The sequence below is a fragment of the Protopterus annectens genome, chromosome 1.part1, assembly GCF_019279795.1.
Source record: "Protopterus annectens isolate FY-2018-M chromosome 1.part1, PAN1.0, whole genome shotgun sequence".
Lineage (NCBI taxonomy): Eukaryota > Metazoa > Chordata > Ceratodontiformes > Protopteridae > Protopterus > Protopterus annectens.
The window spans coordinates 1237507413-1237528996 of NC_056726.1; the positions used below are offsets into that span (position 1 = coordinate 1237507413).

Here is a 21584-nt window from a genome sequence, read left to right on the forward strand (position 1 = left end):
CAGGTTAGTAAATATATGCCAAACAGATTAAACAACTGGTTTATCTATTAAAAAATCCTCAAGTAAAAAAACAGACATGCAAAAAGAGATAGCTTGTAGGTCATTGCTTTATTTTTATGTATTTATTTTATTTGCTTTTATTTACCAGAAAGGCCCAACTGGTTAAGATAACACTTTTCAGTGGAGGCCCAAGGATTAAAGGTTCCAGAAAATTATTACATTAAAGGAAGCATTTAATACGTACATGTAATATTTAATAGTAATTTTTTTACTCAGAATGAGGAAACATTCAATATATACATGTAGAATTCAACAACAATTTATACACAGAATGAATAATAACATTTTGATGAAGTCACTTGAAATAATTTAAATACCATTATATTTCATTTCCTATTCTAACTTTGCAGTTGTCTCTTCTCTGTTTCAAGAAAGCAATAGTTCTCCCTACCTCACTGTAGCTATTTGAGTCAGTGTCTACTGCATATGTGCAGACAGATTAACTCCTGCTAATGCAGGCAGTCCTGTGGCATAGCATTAACTGGTTAAGAAGATTCTTAAAGGGGATTCTTCATCTTTACTTCCCACTTAAAAAAGCCCTCTCATCCTCGGGACTTGAATTCATGACTTGACATACTTGCCAATTAACTGCTCCTACTGGCTGGTCTGGCAGCTCTGAAATTCATATCATGAAAGACACTGGTCTTGCTATCCATCACCACTTTTCTCAGAACATTTGAGTTTCAAGCTCCAGTTTGTATGGAATACATTTAATATTTCACACAAATCAAGTATCCCTTTCCAATTTCTTTCCAATAACATAACAAGAATGGAATCAGTTCAGAAACATTGGAAATAAAGGGATGCATGGTATGGGGGGGAGGGGGGCTAGTGGGATTTCACATATACTGAAATAAATAGTGAAGGCAAAAAGACAATATAAATTAAACTCTGAAGTACCATAATGGTGTAGTTAAGGTAAATCATAGCATTATTTTCTAGGTTCTTTTTGCCTTCATGGCTGCCAACCATCGGTTCCCCTATGGGTCATGAGCCCATTTCTTCCCCTGCTACTGTGGAGTCCACTGTTTCCCGAAAGTACCAGAACTGTACTTAAACCGGTCCGTTGTTCTCCATGGGTGAGTCTTTGGGACACAAATCTATCCTGCCAACAAGTTCTATTAATGTCACAGACTAGGTTGAGGTCTTACATGTGGGTTGCACAAGTGGAGTTTGACGTATAGATATGCAGCAACTCCATGAAGGCTGGGTCTGAGATGGCCTTGTATGCCAGACACAGGTCACCTGTGAGTAGTTTGTATGATACTGAGTACAGGGACAGGGCTTTTAGCCTATCTGTATAGGATAAGTGGTTGAGACCCTGTATTTTCTTGGTCAGGAACCTCTGTGGTCTCTCCAGCTACGGCATGTGCTTGACAAAGTACATGATGAAGGAGGCATTGTACTCAATAATGGGTCTGATAATGCAGGAGTATAGGGATGTTTTGACCTCCTTGTTCATAGATTAAATACCCTTATTTATGAGGTGGGCCATGTAGAAAGCCATGCATACAATGGAGGCAACGTGTTGGTCAAAAGTCAGTTTGCTATCAACCTGGGTGCCCAAGTCCTTCATGACCGATTGCATGCTTAGTACATTGTTATTAATGTGATAATTAGTGGGGATGCTATTTTCCCAAAGGGGATAATGATGCATTTCTTGGCATTCAGTTTGAGGCAATGCTTCTGGCACCAGTCATTAGTTTGGGTAAGGCCCTCTTGGAGGATGTTCACATCACTAGGGGAATTTAAGACAGCACCCAGCTTGCAGTCATCTGCAAACTTCACTGGTTTTGGCTTGCACCTCAGAAAAGTATATCCCAAACAGTAGAGGCCCCAAGACTGATCCTTGGGGTACACCGCTCATTATGGGTCTACTAATAGAGGTGGCTTCCCCTGTTTTGACTAAGTGCATCCTATCAGTGAGCCAGTTAGCTACCCATCTGGTAACATACAGGCTGATGCTTAGCTGGGAGAGTTTATCTATGATGCCCGAGTGGGGAATATTGTCGAAGGCTTTGGCTAGATCAAGGTAGATGGCTTGCACCATCTTCCCCTTTTCCATGGCTTTCGTGACTGTTTCAAAGAAGTCGGCCTAATTTAACAGGCATGATCTCCCTTTGACAGAACCAGACTGTGATTTTCATGCTTTCTTAGTGACCGGGATCAAAGTGAGGTGTACAAGGATGAGGTGTACTCTCCTGGATCTGTATATGATGGTGTGGCATACGCCATCAGAAAAGGAAAGGAGCATGCGAACAAGAGAAAAGTGAGAAGGCTGTAAGATGTGCACTGCAGAAGAAGAACAGGAGATCTCAGCAGTTGTCACCTTCATAAGGCTTCCTCACAGACAACCTGTGGAGTATATCTGCTATTAACTAGTCCATTCATCTATTATATTAATAATAAATAAAGTAGTGCAAGATAATCAGATTAAAAAGTTATATCACTGGGGTTGTGAAGGAAGTAGTTAAAATACATTAACTGTATAAGCAAGTCTTTATGAGAGTTTTTAGTGTGTTTTGTATAAAAATACAACAATTTATTGCTAAATGCAAATAATGGTTTATGCGGAGCAAGGGGCAGTATAATCTCCTCTAATATTTAAAGACACTGGTGAAAAGGGAAATACATGTAATCTGGCAAAGCACATATTCTGCTCCACTATGTTGTGAATTCAAATTTGGAAAGTTTCTTTTCAAAACACAGTAAATGAAAAGGCATGAGTCAAGCACATGATTCAGGAAAAAGAGTCCACTATCCGCTGTTTATATGTGCATGATTTCATTGCCACTGAGACTGACCCAATAATAGAATTAGAATAGCATACAATAAGAAGGTACAATTATTTATTATTTTTATTATTTTGTTTGCAGTTTGTTTTCCAGGATGGTCCATTGGGCTAAAAGGAGCCCATTTTCAATGGAGTCCTTGGGAGAAAAGCTCCAGAGAAATACAAATACATAGTACAGAAAGAGCACAAACCCATAATATACATTTCAATTAAATGTTAAATACATATTTTGTATAGTACAAACCCATATTGCACAATTCAAATAGATGTTACATAATACAGAAATAATACATTTTCATTAGGAAATTTACATCAGGTTAATTCAGTAAGTAGTGTTTTTGTTTTTTTTTTTTAGGGAATTACAATGAGGAAAGGATGTAAAACTTTAGGAGGTAGTGACAGGCAACAAAGTTTGGAAAGTTAGGAAGAAAGTGTGGTACAATTAGGTTGGATGAGAGCAAGAGCATTTCCATTGTGAAGTAAGGTGCAAGTGCAGTGAGGTTTTAAACAAGGTCAGACTGCTGGTGGTGCAGATGGGAGAAGGGAGAGAGTTCTAGAGGTGTGCAAGAGAGAAGGACATCAATTGATTCCCAGCAGGATGTGTTGGTTTATGCAATTTAATTAGGTTTTGGGAATTGGATCTTAGGAATCTATTGGTTTATGCATTTCAAAGGTATTTGGTAGGGATGGGCAGAGTGACGGGTTATGAATGAGTCTGTGTGCTTGGATGAGCTGGGTAAATGTGAGGAAGTTTGGAAATTCTAGCCAACTTACTTGGTGAAGGGAATTGCAGTGGTGAGAAGAGGCTCTACGACCTGCTGCAAATTTGGATATTTTGTTATAACAAGATGAGAGTTTTGTTTTGAGGGAAGATTGTAGGCTAGTTAGGATAGATGCACCATATAAAAGGGATGGGATGAGGTATGTATTAGCTAATGTAATTCTGGTGGTGGGCGAGATAAAGCAACTGTGGCGATAAAACATATATTTGCTTGTAGATGCTTATCAGATTTTAGATTGTCAATGATAATTCCTAGTAATTTTGTGTCAGAGACTAGTTCTAGAGGGGTATTATTATTTCTGGTAATTATGAAGGATTGTTTGTCTAGGGAAGAGGTTTTGGATGGATTGAATAACATAAGTTTTGTTTTGGTTGCATTAAGGGCTAGATGGTTGTCAAGCATCCACTGTTCAGTAGAAGAGAATGCGGCTTGTGTTAGAGTTGTGATAGAAGGGGAGGAACAGATTATAGTAGAATCATCAGCATATTGGATGAGACTGGAGTTAGGAATGGCTTGGAATAAATCATTTATGAATATGTTAAATAGTAGGGGACATAGAATGGAACCTTGGGGGGGAGGACTGTGAATGTATTAAGGAAGGGTGAGGTAGCTTTTTTCCATTTAACTGCTTGTTGCCTGTTTGTGAGATAGTTTGAGAACCACTGAGTAGAGGAGGGGATAGGTTAAGTTTAGAGAGTTTGGTAAGAAGGAGGTTGTGGGAAATAGTGTCAAATGCCTTAGAGAGGTCGAGAAAGAGTGGATGCGAAGTGGCCAGAGTCGTGGGCTTTGTTGATTGTTTCCAGGAAGGAGAAGAGGGCAGTGGAGGTACTATGACCTGGTCTAAAGCCATGTTGTGTGGGGGTAAGAAGCTGATTATTGATGAGGGTAAGAGTTGTCGGTGTACACACATTTCAAGTAGCTTAGAAATAGGGGATAGGATGGCGATAGGGCGAAAGTTTGAGATGTCATTTTTATTGCCACCTTTATGGAGAGGAATAATAAAGGCCATATTCCAGAGCTGGGGGACCTGGCTTTCTGAGATAGGCTGATTAATTAAAATGCTGATAGGGAGAGCAATGGCTTCTGCAGCTACTTTTAGGAAGTAGGAGGGAATTTCGACAGGGGCATTGGAACCAGGTTTTAATTTTAGGAGAAGTTTTTTTATTGTGGATATAGAGATGGGATTGATAGAGAAAGGTGGAGGTTGGGGGCAAGGGATGCTAGGGGAGGGAGGGATGGGTGTATGTTGAGGAGGGGTTGTAGAGGTGTTGGTGAAGGATGATGTTAGCTTGCTTATGGACTCTATGAAGAAAGAGTTAAATTGGGTGGCCAAGTCCATATCAGAGCCATTTGGGTTAGGGCAAGGGTTTTCTTTTTTTCCCAGGTTAAGGAGAGATGCAATTCCTTTCCAAAATAGTTTGGGATTGGTGGTGTGGTTGGTTTGGAGAGTGGAGAAATAGGGTTTGTGGTCTAAGGCAATAATTTTTTTTTACTTTATTTCACAGTGCTTTATATTTGTTTAGGGTGATAGTGGTTTTATTTTTATGGTAATGTGTCCAGGGTTTGTGACAGAGTTGCATAGAAGCTAAGGTGTTTTTGGTTAACCAGGGTTACTTTTTATATGTTTTGTTTTTAGAGGGGCAAAGGAGATGAGCAGGTTTGTGGAAGTAGAGTTAAAGTACGATAGAGCATTATCTAGGGAAAGAGACTCATATGTACCTACCAGTAGGTGAAATGAAATATCAGTTGCCATGGTCATGCCAGCTGCATCTACCATGTGGCAGCCAAGCAGTGGTACATGCTAACTGGCTTTACACACAGATGACATATGTGTACTAATGCTTAGTTTTATATTCTGCCCCTTCTAGCGAAACTACATTTTCATGGCCTCTTTCTGACACAGCCTACCTTGACCTTTGCTTATCCTTTGGCCAGCCAATTAGAACATTTTTCCATTAAAAGTGTTATAGTTCCGAAACCTATCAATATAAATCTGTCAGCACTGAAAAGATATTTGGTTTTCTGAGATCCTCTCAAAAACTAAAATTTTACTGAAGCAGAAATTTAAATATCAATGTGATATTGCTGGAAATAGATGCAATGCTTTTTACTTTAACTTATTAATTATAGATTTATTTCTGAAGTTATTTTCATGTTTTCTGTATACATTTGTTCTGCATTACTATGATGATCTATGTTTTGTGTCTATTATTTTTACACATGTATTACTTTCACCATTTTGTTTGAGTCATGATTGTAAAATGTCTTTTGGAACAGTTTGTCTGCCTTGTTAATGAACAAAAGTATAAGAAGCAGTTATGTTTTACATCTTTGAAAAGGAAGAGTATGAAGAGCTGAGTGTGACTTCTGCCAGTAATCTATTATTTAAATATAAATAAGCTGTTGTTTTGGCAGCTCTAAACTGAATTTTTGCACAGCATTATTAATTTGAGTAGCAAATAAGACATAAGAAGAACCAATAATAAATGTTAATATTTTATTACAGATGCAGGAAAATGGAATGATAATTACTGTGGGCACAAGAATGTCTTCATCTGTCAGCACTTTTGAAATATACGTGCTTTCCTTGGTTCAAGGATGTTTTGCTTTCCAGTCTCAGCAGAATGCTTTGATTCCCTAGATGAACTGTAACTCAAGAATCTGACTGATTGATTGTTGTTATTGCATTCACAGCTCAGAAGACACTTCTTAGGATAACTGTCAGTGTTGTGCATGCCGTTCATGAAATGAGATATTCCAAAACAATAAAGCTGGCATTATACTCTGCTGAAGTTGAAAAACAATTGCATTTAATAAATTTAAATTTATAGCACTGTGTCAGCTCTATATAGTGTATGGCTAGACAGAAGGCGTGTCAGGCCTCATTGCAGACTACCAGTGTAAGTTTTTAAAGGAGCGGTTGTGGTTGTAAATAAGTGAATGCTGCAGCATTTTGTTTTCAAAAGTATATTTGTATGGCTGTTTGTCTGTATATGCATCTCTCATCTGTATATGCTTATCTAGGTAGTAGGACAGACAGATTGACATTGCACACAAGCGCACACACACATACACACACACACACACACACACACACACACACACACACACACACACACACACGCTCATATACAAAAGGCAGTGCAGCACAGTGGATTCAAGTAATTTCAGTCAGAACTATAACCACATCTGCTGATATGGCACTGTCTTGCTGCAGTTGTTCGGTCATTTAGCTGAATCTGACTCTTCATGACCTTCTGACATCCCAGTTATTAATTATTTCCTAACATACAGGAACTCTGCAGCCACTGCAGTGCTTTACAAATTATATGTACAATCAGCTTTTGTGTAATGGCTGAAGGCAGCTGACATTGTCTCCGTATGTCACAATAACAGCCGCGGATAATATACTACACCCTTCTGTTTATTATTCCTTTATTGCATCCCTTTGTAAATACTGTGTTAAACTACATGTAATAATTTGGTAGCCATGCCTGAAATGAGGATTCTTAGGCTGTAGAAAACAGTATCTAATGTTACAGACTATGTTGCAGTCTAGCATTTAATGTAAAAAAATGTCCTAATGCCAGCTCTGAATTACACAGTTCCATATAGTACTGCATGTACTTATGTAAGAGATGATGTCCTGCTTCATTTTGTAATAAATCTGCATTCAGCATCAGTTGTGTGTGGTGTATTACATGCCTTATGTGACCATTGTTAATTAAGTGATAAAATAAATCAATATCTAAAAGTATTGCTCTTAATCCTTTTCTGTATTTCAGGCAGTTCATTAAGTGGAAAGACTGAAGCGACTTCATCATGTTTTAATGGTAATCATTAAAATCTGCACAAATATAGCTCATTTGATCTAGGCCTAAATAATATTACAGCTCTATAAAAAAATCACAACTCCTAGCAAACAAAGACATCAGATGTGTAATTGCTGTAAATCATCTGGCTTAGGTGTAGACATCATGTGTGTTAAATATTGTGGGAATGATATAACACAGGAAACACAGGAGTTACGATGTTGTTAACAGTTAACTACTCTTTTAGATTTCCTGGTCTGCCTTTAATCAACATTCTCTTTCTGGAAACCTTATTCTAGATAATCTCCAATATTTCAAATCTAAAGTGCTCCTTAACATTACTGCTGACTCATTCACTCTGCTATTTAAATTCCTGTCAACTTACTCTGTGTTTATTATCTTTAAAAATTATATAGTTATCCCCAACTCTGTGATATGGAGGGATAAAGCTCTTACTATGACCCAGATTGTCTGGGTTCTAGTAGCAGTAAAGACACTGGAAGACCTGGGTTGAGGAGGATGGAATATGGCTGATACCAGCCTAACCATAAAGGAACAGTAGTTCTATTTCTAGAAACTTAATTGCCGCCAAGAAAATAGAGGGCTTGCAGGTAACCATTTAAAATGTCGGGATCCGCTACAGCAAGTCCCAAAATGCAATGATTGAATGGTTGAAAGAACAGACTTACATATAAAGTCCAAGATGCCATTTCTCAGAATCCTCCCTTTTCTTCAAGGTATGGCAATCCCAGAGTTGGTATATATAAGTTCAGGGGATGTGGGGGGCTTGCCTCCCGTACAAAAATAAATTTTAAGGAGAAGACAGATTTGTGAGATTCAGTGTTCTCCAGATTTTCAGTCTTTTTTCCAGCTTTTCAGAACTGGGCATTTTGAGTACTGAATTTCAATATGGAGCCGGCTTGCAAGGCACCAAAATAGTTATGATGGAAGGCATGGGTTTGGCACTCCCAATACAGTGATAGTTGCTCTCATTAGCGTTTTAGCAGTAGCACATACATGCACTGGGCAGGTATAATAGGCCATCATTAAAAGGGATGGAGCTTAAAATAGAAATGCATTCATTGCTGGAAGGCCAAAAAGCAACAAACCTCCTCCATGACTGATTAAATGAGCTCTTGAGCTGAAGACTCCACAGTAGCAGGGGAAGAAATGGGCTCATGACCCATATGGGAACTGATGGTCGGTAGCCATGAAGGCAAAAAGAACCAGAAAATAACATTATGATTTACCTTAACTACATAATTATGGTACTGCAGAGTTTCATTTATGTTACCTCTTTGCTTTCTCTATTTATGTAAATATATGTGAAATCCCTCTAGTCCATGTACCACTTATTTTCAAATGCTTCTGAACTGATTCCATTCTTTTTACAATATTGTTTTTATATGGATGCCTTAAACTATGTACAGCACTCCAAGTGTAACCTTACAAACTGTTTGCAAATGGAATTACAGCTTCTCTACTTTTACTAACTATGTGTGTTCATAGGTTCATAGGTTGGTACTAGGCTATTGGCCATAGGGCCTATACAAGCCTAGCCATAACAATTCCCTGGATATTTCTTCCCACAATATTTACTTCCCTAGACCCCTGTCTAACAGGGCAAATAACCAACCCTTGTTAGTCTTGAGCCCAGGACCCTGTACAACATAGCCACAACAACTTACCACTAAGCCATCTGAGCTGTGTCCTCTACATTCCTATATTTCAGCTATTCTGAATACTAGTCTCACAGAGATTAGTAACCTTCATGCTACTGGCTATTTAAATATTTATTTATTTAAATTTGCTAACCACTGAGGACAGCTGGTCACAAATAAGGAATTTCAGTTTCAAACCTGGGAAAAGTACAGTAATAAAATAGCACAGAGGTAGTGCTTAGTGTAAACAAGATGCAATGATCGCAAGCTGATTAATGTACACACAAAGTGATTCAATGGCCAGTAACTGGCCAGTGCACACTACATTTAGCCATTACTTCCCTTGTAGTTAAGCATCTGTTTTTCTGAACTGGGGTTCAGACATGAAGTGAGGTGAAATGGAGTATCTGGTAATAGTAATAATATTTTTAATATTTTCTTCAAGTTTGAAATAGTCTGTGGTCCCACCAAAGCCACATCTAACTGTGGATCTGAACAAGTTGAAAAAAATTTTGTTTATCCTAATTCAGTAAGTTATAGGGCTTCAGCTTGCATGAAACCAGACAGAGAGGAATACAAAACAATAAATACTTAAGCCCTGGTATGTTTGTGTGTGTGTGTGTGTGTGTGTGTGTGTGTGTGTGTGTGTGTGTGTGTGTGTGTGTGTGTGTGTGTGTGTGTGTGTGTGTGTGTGTGTGTGTGTGTGTGTGTGTGTGTGTGTGTGTGAGTGTGTGTATACATAAGCACAAACACACACAAATATACATATATATATATATATATATATATATATATATATATATATATATATATATATATATATCTGGGTCTACTTCATAGTATCGAAAACCCACTTACTCGAAACACACATGATCGAGATGACAACAGCGAAATGGCAGTTCATCAACTCCTCACATCGCTGACAGGTTACCAAAGGAAAGAAGGTAGTCGGCCAACAATAAAAACAAACCACGGTAAAACACTACAAATCCACACCCCCCCCAACTAAATATACCATCTCTGAGATTGCATCATAGTGGACAAAAGAGCAAACTTATGACTGTTGGCCAACTGCCTGCTTTCCCTCAAAAACCTGTCAGGGATGTGAGGAGTCGATGAACTGCCATTTCGCTGTTGTGTCTCAATCATGTGTGAGCATGCTCTAATGGTAATCTTCAGAACATGCAAGGAAAAGAAATTTTTTTTTTGCAGGGGGGCTAGCCCCTCCTGCACCCCACACACCACTAATAATTATATATATAGGTTCATCGGTAGGTACTAGGCTATCAGCCCTAGGGCCTATACAAGCCTAGCCAAAATGTACCCTGGCTTTCGACCACCCAAGAAAATTATATACTAACCCTGAGACCACATAATCCACAGGGAAAGGGCATATGCCCCTGTCCCCGGAATGTCGATCACATGGGTCAACAATACACAGGTCAGCCATATGCAAAATATATTTTATGCTAGGACACACACAAATATAGTTTATATCTATATATATATATATATATATATATATATATATATATATATATATATATGGGTTACCGTCATTTGACTGAAACTCATTTGACTGACAAGTAATACATGCAATGCACTGTACGGCAAAAAACAGGGCTATGTCCTCTTCACCAATGTAGTGCGACCCTGGAGTTAGTATATATATTGTTAGGGAGGTGTGGGGGGGCACAGCTCCCCCTCCTAGTTTTGTTTAAATTCTGTACTTTTTGTGTTATATTGTTCTTTGAAACATAACTAGGTGGGGGGCTTTGCCCCCCACATCCCCCTAACTATATATACTAATTCCAGGGTCAACTACAATGGGAAAGAGGACATATCCCTGTTATCTGCCTTACAGTGCACTGCAAGTACTAGTTGTCAGTCAAATGAGTTTCAGTCAAATGAGTTGTCAATCAAATATATATGTCTACATGACATCAGCAGCTTCTCAGAAAGGTCAAAGTCATATGGTTGACACTCTGTGTTCGACTTCAAAAAGGTGAAGCATTTGTATGGAGATAACGGTACAGCGGGGACTGGAGAATTTACCCCCTTCCCAGTTGTAGTGTGATCTTGGAGTTGATATATATAACATGCAGGGGGGTGTGGGGTGCAGCGTCCCCCTGCAAAATCATAGATTTTTGCCATTTTTTTTTGTTTCTGACTTTTTGGATAGTTCAACATATTGTCTTGACCATATGACTTTTGGCTTTTCGTCTTCCGCAGACCAAAATTTCACTTACCCAAAATTCATATCACCAAGGTGAAAAGGCCAACAACCGCACAATACTGATGTTCCAGAACACTGACTTTTCACTCCAGGTAAGTAACCACTTGGCCATCCCGAAAAAAAAAAGTAAAACTGAAGGAAAGCAAACTCACCCATGTGGGTGGCTTCACCCCCCCCCCCCCAACTAAATATACCAACTCTGAGATTGCACTATCATGGGGGCAAGGGGCCAAGTTCAACAAGGTGGCCAAGTAGTTTCTTACCTGGAGTGGAAAGTCAGTGTTCCGGGACATCGGTGTTGTGCAGTCATCCGCCTTTTCATCTCGGTGATATGCCTTTCGGTTCAGTGAAATTTCACTCTACTGAAGATATATATATTAAGAGGTAGTAGAGACATCAGTCTTATGAAAAATAGTGTACTTTACATGTACAAAAACATAAAAATTCAATAGAATCCCATACAAGTGGAATGCAGTCTCTTTCAGTAGGTATCCAAGTCTGAGCCTGTCTACAGGATTCCTATAACATGAAAAATCTCCAGCTTCCTCCTGTTGTCATCTTCCAGGTCTTCATTCACACTTCTGAATCTGTACTGGACCCACTGCTCTGGAAATCAAATTCCCCTCCAAGGAGAATAAACAACACACTGCATGGGCTTTCTTTAGCCCCTCCCTTTTTAAACAACATCTAGCTGATGCAGCACAGCTTTTTTCTTCTCTTAAAGCAACACTTTCATTTAAAGTGATAGCAATACTTCTCAATCTAGTATAACAACAGCTCCTCTCTGTTCTTAAAGAAAACTTTATTTGTCTTGTATGCTTAAAGGAACCACTTCTTCTCTACAATAGCAGTTCTGCTTACAAACTTTACCCACAAAAACAACACAATCTACCATATGTACTTCATATGGGCACTTGACTTGGCATGATCCTCCACATTATGCTAAAAGCTCACCCCCCACCCAGCTTGAAGCCATTGGCTTCAAGTCAGTTGGAGGGCCTAGCTTGCTCTTGATAGACAACCTGTATTTTGACGGGTTGAGCCAAGTCAGTGCCACACCTTAAACATCTGTCAATTATTTAAGGCAATTCTTGACATCTCCACTATTTTTAGTATTAGTATATAGATGCCCATGTTCGGCAACTTATGTCTGAATGTTGTTCAGCTTCTTAAAATTACTACAAATCATGATTGTTTCAGTAGATTTAAGGACTAACATTATGGGAACATTGTACTCACTTTTGGCTCTTCGATTATCCATATGTTTCCTATTTTTCCAACTTTCTCTGGCAATAACAGTCCCCAATGCTGCCTGCCATGTAGTAACTCAAAATGACTGCATTTGATGTCAGTCTTAGTAGCTCAGTAGGTAGCACATGTGTCTTGGGTTCAGAGTGCTGTGGGTTCTGTTCCCACACCAGGTAGTTTTGTTAACTTTCCTGTACTGATCCTACAGTGCAGGAAGTGGTGCACTCCTTAGTGCTTCATTGTTTGGATAAGTGTTAAACTAAGGCCCCACCTGCCTCAGTTGGGGGTAGTTCAGGTGGATCTGAAAGATACCACAGCCATTATCAAGAAGAGTCAATGAAGTTACCCAGTGTCCTGGCCAAATTTCCTTGAGTCAGTATGAATACCACCTCAGGTCTTCCCTGAAAGACACTAACCCAGTGAACAAAGTACAAATAAATAAATAACATTTTAAACTGTTTAATTACAACCTCTTGTACAGCATTTCTCTGTGACCCTAAACTCAGGCTTTCTTGTATGTAGACATAGTGCCCTATTTACACTTTAAATGGTTTCCTCTTTTTCCCATATTTCTCTGGCAATATCTAACAGTTCCCAAGGGTGCCTGCCATGCAGTAACTCAAAAGGACTGAACCCTTTCGAGACTTGTGGTGCTTCTCTAATGGAAAACAGGAGTTTTGATAAAAACTGGTCCCAGTTTTTTCCATCTTCCTCAATAACTTTTTCAGCATGGACTTTAATGCTTGGTTAAGATGTTCTATTATTCTATCTTTCTAGGGATGTTACAGCGAGGTTTTTAATTGCAGGTACAAATGACCACTTGCGACAAAGTAATTTTACTTCAGTCATATTTAGCAAATTACTAGATAAATTAACCATTTAAATGCAACATTGACAGAACTACCCATCATTAAGTCCACTTTTTCCCATTCTGTCTGTTTTTCTGATAAAAATTGTTGCAGAAGCTCTTTCTTCTCAATTGTTGTGCCATAACTTTTGCTCACATTATTCCTCCTTCCTCTCCAATCTGATGTATTTTTATTGGCTGGTACTGTAAAAAAGATTAACCATTGGTTACAAAATGTGCATGTTGATTATTCCCATACCTTTCAAGTGTACCTCTTTATGAGGAACATTCCTTATTTTGAGTCTTAAAAAGTCCATGTTCCTCAAAGTTTCACATTGAAAGGGTCTGTCACACATTCAGTATTAGGATTTTTTAACTGATATCCATGGTAAATAGTACTGAATCATATTAATTCATCAAAATAATTTTTATAAGTATAAAGTAACACATTTTAACCATCCTATGACCTTCCTAGTTGAAGTTGTTAGTAAGCTGGTAGAAGGTGTTACACATTTTGCCAATTTGTTACACATTATTAGAGGCAGTGTTCCTTGTTTAACAGATGGAAGGTTGAGAGCTATGATTATTCCTTCTCTGAACAAGCCTAGGTCGTGTACAAGACATAAACTGCACACTCCTTTCTTTGACTTCACCCTCTCATTTTATTATTATTATTCATATTCAAAGTGATAACATTGTCATTATTAATCAGCTTACTTACATACACACACAGCTTTGATCATCAGTTTGCCTCAATTCCTGCAAACACTTTTTACTAGAACCAAATGAAGTCCCACAGAGTGTCCTATTTTCATAATCTGCTTTATTGGTGTCATATTTTTTTCAGTTTTCTTTTCTTTGTACTTCATTTTCTTTCTTAATTTATCTTGAATATTCTCAAGCTTCATTTTAAAATTAATAGCCAATGTACTTAATTTAAGTGCATTATACAAAGTTATACCTGAATTCAGTTCAATAACTTGCTCTGTATAGAAGTCACACAACATTTTCACATATTGTAATCTGCTGTGTTGATTAAGTTCTTTCCATGCTTCCACAAAACTAAACCTCCAGGAACACAGTCATCAGGTTGATGATGCTCAAAACAAAAATGTCCCATTGAAGTTGTTTGTGCTTCAAAAAATCTTTCTCTACCTATTTGTGATATTTTAATGGCAGTGCAGTGGTGCAGTAGTGAGCATTGTCACCTGACAACAAGAAGTTTTCCATTTCGATTCTAGGCTAGGGTGCCTTCTGTGTGGAGTCTGCATGTCCTCCCTGCATTTGCATGCGTTTCCTCCAGGTGCTCTGGTTTCCAACTACATTCCAAAGACATGCATCTGGAGCATTTCTTTCAAGGCCTCCTCTGAAAATGGGCTCTGCCCCAGTCGAACTTTCCCAGTAAACAAATGTTAAAAAAATAAATAAATAATACATTTAGTTGCTTGACCTTAAATCAGTGGCACAGATGATATATCATTTTTTACAGAAATGGAGTCCTTTGGTCAGTGAGTATTTCCTACTCAAGAAAATCATTAAAACTATCTCCTTAGCTATTGTTTTAGTATTAGCTTTATATAGTACAGTAGCATCACAGTACTTAGTGGACTAGTACAAAATAACTAAAACATATCAATACCCACTGCTGGATTTCACCAGTGGGCTAACAATGGCCATAGCAATACATTCAAATGGCACCTCTGTGTTTAACATTGGAATTAAAGGATTATGAAAACCTGGGTGTGACTCTGACTTCTAGTTTTCAGGGCATTCATCATACAAGTTCTCTACCTATTTTATTATTTCTGGTCAGTAAAACCTTGATGCAACCCTTGATTTAGTCTTACCCCTTACAATGTGTCATCCTAGTACATGGTGATATGCTAATCTCATCACTAGATTTCTGAAAGGTTTGGCCACCTACAGCCAGTGTACTACTTACTTTCTATCCTTTCTTAGACAGTACAAGAAGTCATTGCTACTGGGTAATAACTAGGAACTTCTAGTTCATCATTTTCCCAGAGGGATCTGCCTATATTTTCTGTCACACAAAATACCATCTTCCTAATCTGTGTCTTTTTAAAACTTAAGTGGCTTACCTGGAAGCCAGCCAACTCCTGGGTTTTTGCAAGGTCAGCCTGTTATGAGGTTAAAGGTACAGTCTCCTGTCCTACCAACACAGGCACTTGAATCTGAGAGTCTAACTCTTCTTAGAGAATAATCAACTAATATGGATATTCTTTACTATCAGTTGCCATCCCTGCCTTACTTTTTTTGTTCCCTTTCTTTATGAACTTGATATATAGAACCATTTTGCTTTTACTTACAGCACCTGTATTTTAGCTTAACAAGAATATCTTTAGGTACCTTTTAAAAGATATCTTGTCTGTCAGTATACAGTACTATCTCCTTTTTATTTCAGAGTGAATGAACACTACCTTCTTGCTTTCTTTTTCTTCTCTAGGTTGCTCTTCCCATAAAAAGGTACCCAGGACACAATGCATTTTCAGTTTTACTTTATTCTCAGTTATGGATACTGGTTGTGTTGAGTCTCCCCTTATTTGACTTATCTGTCTTGCAATGGCAGACATGGGTTTAGAACTCTGCCCAGATATTATTTTTTTCTCTTTTACCACATTAGTAAAAAGGTTTCCTGCTGTTAAATTTTCCCTTCTCAGCATATAGCTGTTATTCAGAATTCTCCATTTCCAGGTTTCCTGTTTTGACATGCCAGAATGTTTAGAATTCTGATTAGGCTGAGAATTTTCTTACTTCCTAACTTTTTTTTTCCATCAGAAGGTGCTCCTTCAGCAAGTTATCCCTTATCTTCAGTTCTACCAGTCACTTCTACTTTCGGTTTTGCAGCAGTTTCAGGCTACAATAGGACTTACACTTTCTGCTTTGCAACACTTTCAGACTGAAATATTTTATTGTATCTGTCACTCCCTTCTACTGGTTCTGTACTTGCAGGCTATTCTGCACAGACACAGGATGAGGTATCTCTTTAAATTGAGTATGGTATGCTGTCTATATCCTTAGATAAAGTTTTGTATCTTTCAGGTGTTTCAACACCATCTCCTGGTATTTGTTAGATTGCAAGAAAGGCTCAGCCAAGCTAAAGTCTTCACTGTGTAATACTTTTAAACCTCCTATATGTGTGACCTTTTTACCCTTTGATTTGAATCTCTGTTGGGTTCATATACTCTAATGAATGTATCTGATGTTTGTTATCCCCCTTCAAATTAGGCAGTGGTACATTTGTTGGCTTATTCACGTGCAGGTTTCCCCTCCCTCCATAATAAGGATTTTTAACAGAAAGGCTATTTTCTTCTCATTGGTTCTGCATATCATTAAAGTTGGAAAGTATGTCTGTTATAATGTCATGTTAAACTGGATGCTACAGCAACTGGATGAACTACCTTCCTCAGAACAAGTTGTATTCCTAGCTGAGTAGTGGGAAACTGTTTCTTATCTCCATGAATACAAACATTTGACCTGTATTACAACTAAGGGTTTTCTTTCTACATGCATTCTGCCTCTTTATGTGAGTTACCATGTCTGATTCAAGTTCTCCATGCAGCTGTGTGTGTGTGTGTGTGTGTGTGTGTGTGTGTGTGTGTGTGTGTGTGTGTGTGTGTGTATATATATATATATATATATATATATATATATATATATATATATATATATTTTTTTTTTTCCCCCAGATTTAATAAATTCTATGCAAGCTCTACAGTATGCCATGTCCGTGTACTTGGTTCCCCCTCGGTAGGGTGCCATGCATATTAATGATGCCATATTGCTGAGGGACAGCCATGGAACAGAGTTATTGAATCAGTGTAGGGAGTGTGTGACTAACAGTGTCTGCAGATGAGTAACACACCCCATGCACTGTCCAAGTGCATGATAGCAATGTATTTAAATTGTATGTATTTATTTATTTTTTTTAAGTTTCCATGGATTTGGCGACGCTGTATAGGCCACTCCAATAGCCTTACTGTTGGTCACACTTACCATATGGATAATAGTAACATCATACAGTAGGAATGCCAAAAACATACGCAGCTGTATGTTTAGCTAGCTGCTACAGACCTATCATACCTCACATATTAGTGGGAACATGCCCGTAGGGGACACAACATAGCAGACTGCAGTGATGAGTGTAGAGACATACAGCAGAATCTGTCACAGCACAGAAGGACATACCCAGTTTTGCTACTATCCTGGTGATAGCCATACATGTAGTGTATTGATACACTGTGGGGAATGACATGTGAGGGAGCAGGGGATAGTGCAGGCTGTATTGGTTGTGCAGGGTCTGTGCATAGTGGATGTCCATGTATCTGGTCTTGTTGTCTTTCAGGAACAATGTATCACAGGAGGCATCCCCATTCAAGCTGCTGATAATCCTGTTATCCTGGATGTTCTCAGACTACATCATCACATTCTGCTGTCAAGGGGTTTCCAGTGTGCAGCATTGTGGGGTAACCTTGTTAGGGTGGTTAACCAAAGTGGACATCAGTACAGGACCTACGAGCAGGTCTGAAACAAGGCCACATATATGCTGAATGCTGCACATCAAAGGGCAGCTGCTGTGGCCAGGGATCGTGCTGCCACTGATGGAGGGCCTGCAACAGAACAACCACTCACAGCCACAGAAGAAGTCCTGGCAAACCCAGAATCAACCACCAGCTCCCAGGCATCTATCACCCCATACATCCTGGAGGTGGGTACTACAGCATCCACATCAGAGGATCGTCCAGGTAAGCTTTTACTTTGTTCACCAGTGTAATGTGTAATACTGTATCAGTGATTGTGGCAGGCTCTGCATACCAGTACATGGATGTCAGGTCTATCTGCATTGGGGGGATTGTTTTAATGCACAGTTGTGCACACATACTCAGAATATCAGCAATGTAGGCAGCATCACATTAGGTACTGTACATGCGGATATATGCAGATATTACCATCTAACAGTGCAACATTTGATATTGCTGACAATCCCTCTTCCTTACATTTCCATAAGTACGTCACATGTGGCTGGAGCCTGTGGTCCTGTACCTGGTAAGTGTGATACCATTGTTTTATGGCTTATATATACCATATGAATGTTGAGGACTGCCATTTAGCCCAAGGCACAACTGTTATGCGTAGCCAGAGTGGAATAGTCGTATGTTCCATATTGGAGCAGTTGACTACACTACATACAATGGATAATCACAGCTGCGTATTTGTACAAACACTAATACATTTGCAGTTATAATCATGAAGAAGTATGTAGCCAGCTATACAGGAGGCAATGACTCCAGGATGCCTGTTCACTCACTATAGAGAGATGGTACATATCTGCGGCAGTGATACTACAGCAGGCATATCATTTTCAGGATAGGTGTACTGGGTATCATGTGTAATCCTATCATATACACTGTCATATTGCATACCCCACAAGTACTGTGTATTGCAAACATTCATTGAATGTAGCTGAAATGCATGTTAGAAACAGCCTGTCTTGTCTATGTATGTTGTGTTTTTGTGTGTTGTGCATGAGATCAGTGATGAGATGTGTGACTGGTAATGCAGTTGTAGCTCCTCATCTGTATGAGTCTGTGTGGATTACCACACATAACAGTGCAGGTAATAATGTACTGATTTTTTTCTTCCTCCTTCCAGATTAATGGGGGGGGGGGTTGGAGTCTGTCCCCCTTACAACCTGATGCCAGTGTCCCATCAGGCTCTGATGATGATGATGATGGTGGCCATAGTGAGGCAGGTGGGGTTGTCGGGGGCTGAATCTGTCCCAGAGGTTAACATCCCTCTTCTTCCCGCCATTGTCCCCACACGCAGTCAGTATGCCCATATATATCCAGTCCCCAGAGGCCATAGATATTGGAGAGTCACATGGTGTCGACAATGAACAGGACAGTGTGACAATTATGGCATCAGTGAGTGTAGACATTGGCCATAGTCAGACAGCTGGCAAGGTCCCACACAGGCATATTGTCAAGGGTGCTCAAAGGGGGACTGCTGTCCATCCACCTCCTGTTACAATTGTCACATCACTGGCCATTTGCCACCTGGTTCAGCCCATGATGGAGGCATAGGCACGTACCGAACACAACACCAGATGGATGATCAGGGTCATGGATGTAGCACAGTCTGACATCTGTGACTGCCTCCACTGCATTGGTGATGCCATGGATCGTTTTACTAATGTAGTGGACAGACAGTGGGCTGAGACAGTGTCTGCCTTTGCCCGCACATTGTCTGTGCTGGAACATCTGGTTGGGGTATGCATTGGGCACGTGGAAGTAGGTCAGCAGCACCATCTGCTGAGAGACCACGTGTCTGTGCACACTCACGCCCTCAAAGTGGCAGTACCTCCAGTGCTACAGAGGGAAGTGTTGCTGTCCACACCACGATGTGGCAGGCCATGAGCACATGGTCTTGGGTTATCCTGTGGTGGACATATGCCCACTAGACAGCAGTCACCATCAGATTCTAGCACCACATCTGACCATGGGCATGGTGGTGCCACTGCCACTCCTGATAGAGCAAGTTCCCTTGTTCGTGGACAGAGACGATGAACTGTCCACTCTGCCATGTATAGTCCACAGCTGTCCAACATACACACATGTAGGGCTACCACTGGGCTTGACTGTGTACACACACACCCTCAAACATCACTGTCACATGCAGGTCACCCACAGACACACATGGCACCTCTCCATGGCACATACGACCAGTACCCCTTCCTGACTCACACACATGCTGCCAACTGTATGGCACAGCCTAGGCCTCTGGTACCCCCACTCCACACCCTGTGCATGTGATGATACCCATGCTACATCCCTGCCATCCATGCCATCAATGCAAGGACATGCAAATATATGTCTGATGCACAGGGTGACTATATTACTTTCAATGTAGTTGTATAGTGCAGTATTGTTATGCCATTGTAGGTGTTGTGGGCCATGCCAGGTACTGTGTGCTGGCATGTGTCATGACAATACAGAAAACCTTGGGTATCTTAAGTGCATCATGTTAGACTGGTGGTAGTGTGACAGCATAACATGTGTATCATGAACCTGTGTATGTGTCTGTTCCAGTGGTTTGAGTGTTTTTTCTGTGGACACATGGAGGCAGTACAGTGGCACAGGCTGGCATGGCAGCACAGCAGAAATATGATATCAGCAAGGTACAATAGTATTTCTGCATGGTTCCCTAGGTGCATATATGTAAAAGGTCATGTGTGGGACAATGGGGGCAGCTGGCATAATTATGCATTCATACTTTGTAAGAAGGTATGCTACCCTATATACTTGTCACCTGGGTTTTCTGACCGTGTAAACCTAGATGTTGGCAGACATCAGTGATGCCTATATAGGACCTGGAGCTTGTCACAGGGCTGTAAAAGACATTATCGTTGCACAGAAATAACCCATATGGGCATATCCATAGTGATACTAGGGGATATATCTGTAACCACACACATGGACAAACACAGAGCTGGCTGGTGCGAGACTAGAACCCCTACCTATGTACTATTGCACACTATAGCTCACAGTAGTTATTGCATATGCCACAGAATTTCTCTGAGTTTGGACTGTCAGCTAGTACTCTTAAGGTGGATGACATCAGCAGGCCTTGTAGGGGAGGGCATTTTGAGGCCAGCAGCTAGTCTTAGGCCCATAAAATGCATAACCATTGCACAGAGATTGTCCATGTGGGCTTGTCCATAGTGCTGCAGATGGATACATGTATTCACACATGGAGAGTTGGCTGTTGTGAGATTAGAACCCCTACCTATATTGTAGTACACACTACAGCTTGCAGTACTTATTGCATGTGCCAAAGAGATTACTTGAAAGTAGACTGCCAGCCAGTGCTGTTAAGGTGGATGACATCAGCAGGTTTTGTAAAGGAGGCCAATGTAGAGGCCATCAGGTAGTCAAAGGGCCTTAAATGTATACTCATTGCTCAGAGATAGGCATGTCTGTACTGTTGCAAGGGGTGATATTTAGACACAGGGACAGAGTTGGCTGTTGTGAGATTAGTACCCACTAAAGATTGTAGTATTGATCGCGTATTGCAAGGAGATTACTTGAAAGCAGACTGTCAGCCAGTGCTGTTAAGGTGGATGACAT

At 39.8% G+C, this 21584-nt stretch overlaps 1 protein-coding gene across 1 annotated transcript in view; it reads left to right on the forward strand.

Annotated features, from left to right (window-relative positions):
- The window catches only part of LOC122809527 (lectin-like), a 538335-nt gene extending 531017 nt beyond the window's left edge, over positions 1-7318 (forward strand). Inside the window, exon 7 of the mRNA XM_044081096.1 lies at positions 6143-7318. Coding sequence (XP_043937031.1) covers positions 6143-6207 — 65 coding nt within the window. The 3' untranslated portion in view covers positions 6208-7318. The remainder of the gene's footprint in view (positions 1-6142) is intronic.
- The last annotated feature ends 14266 nt before the right edge of the window (positions 7319-21584 follow it).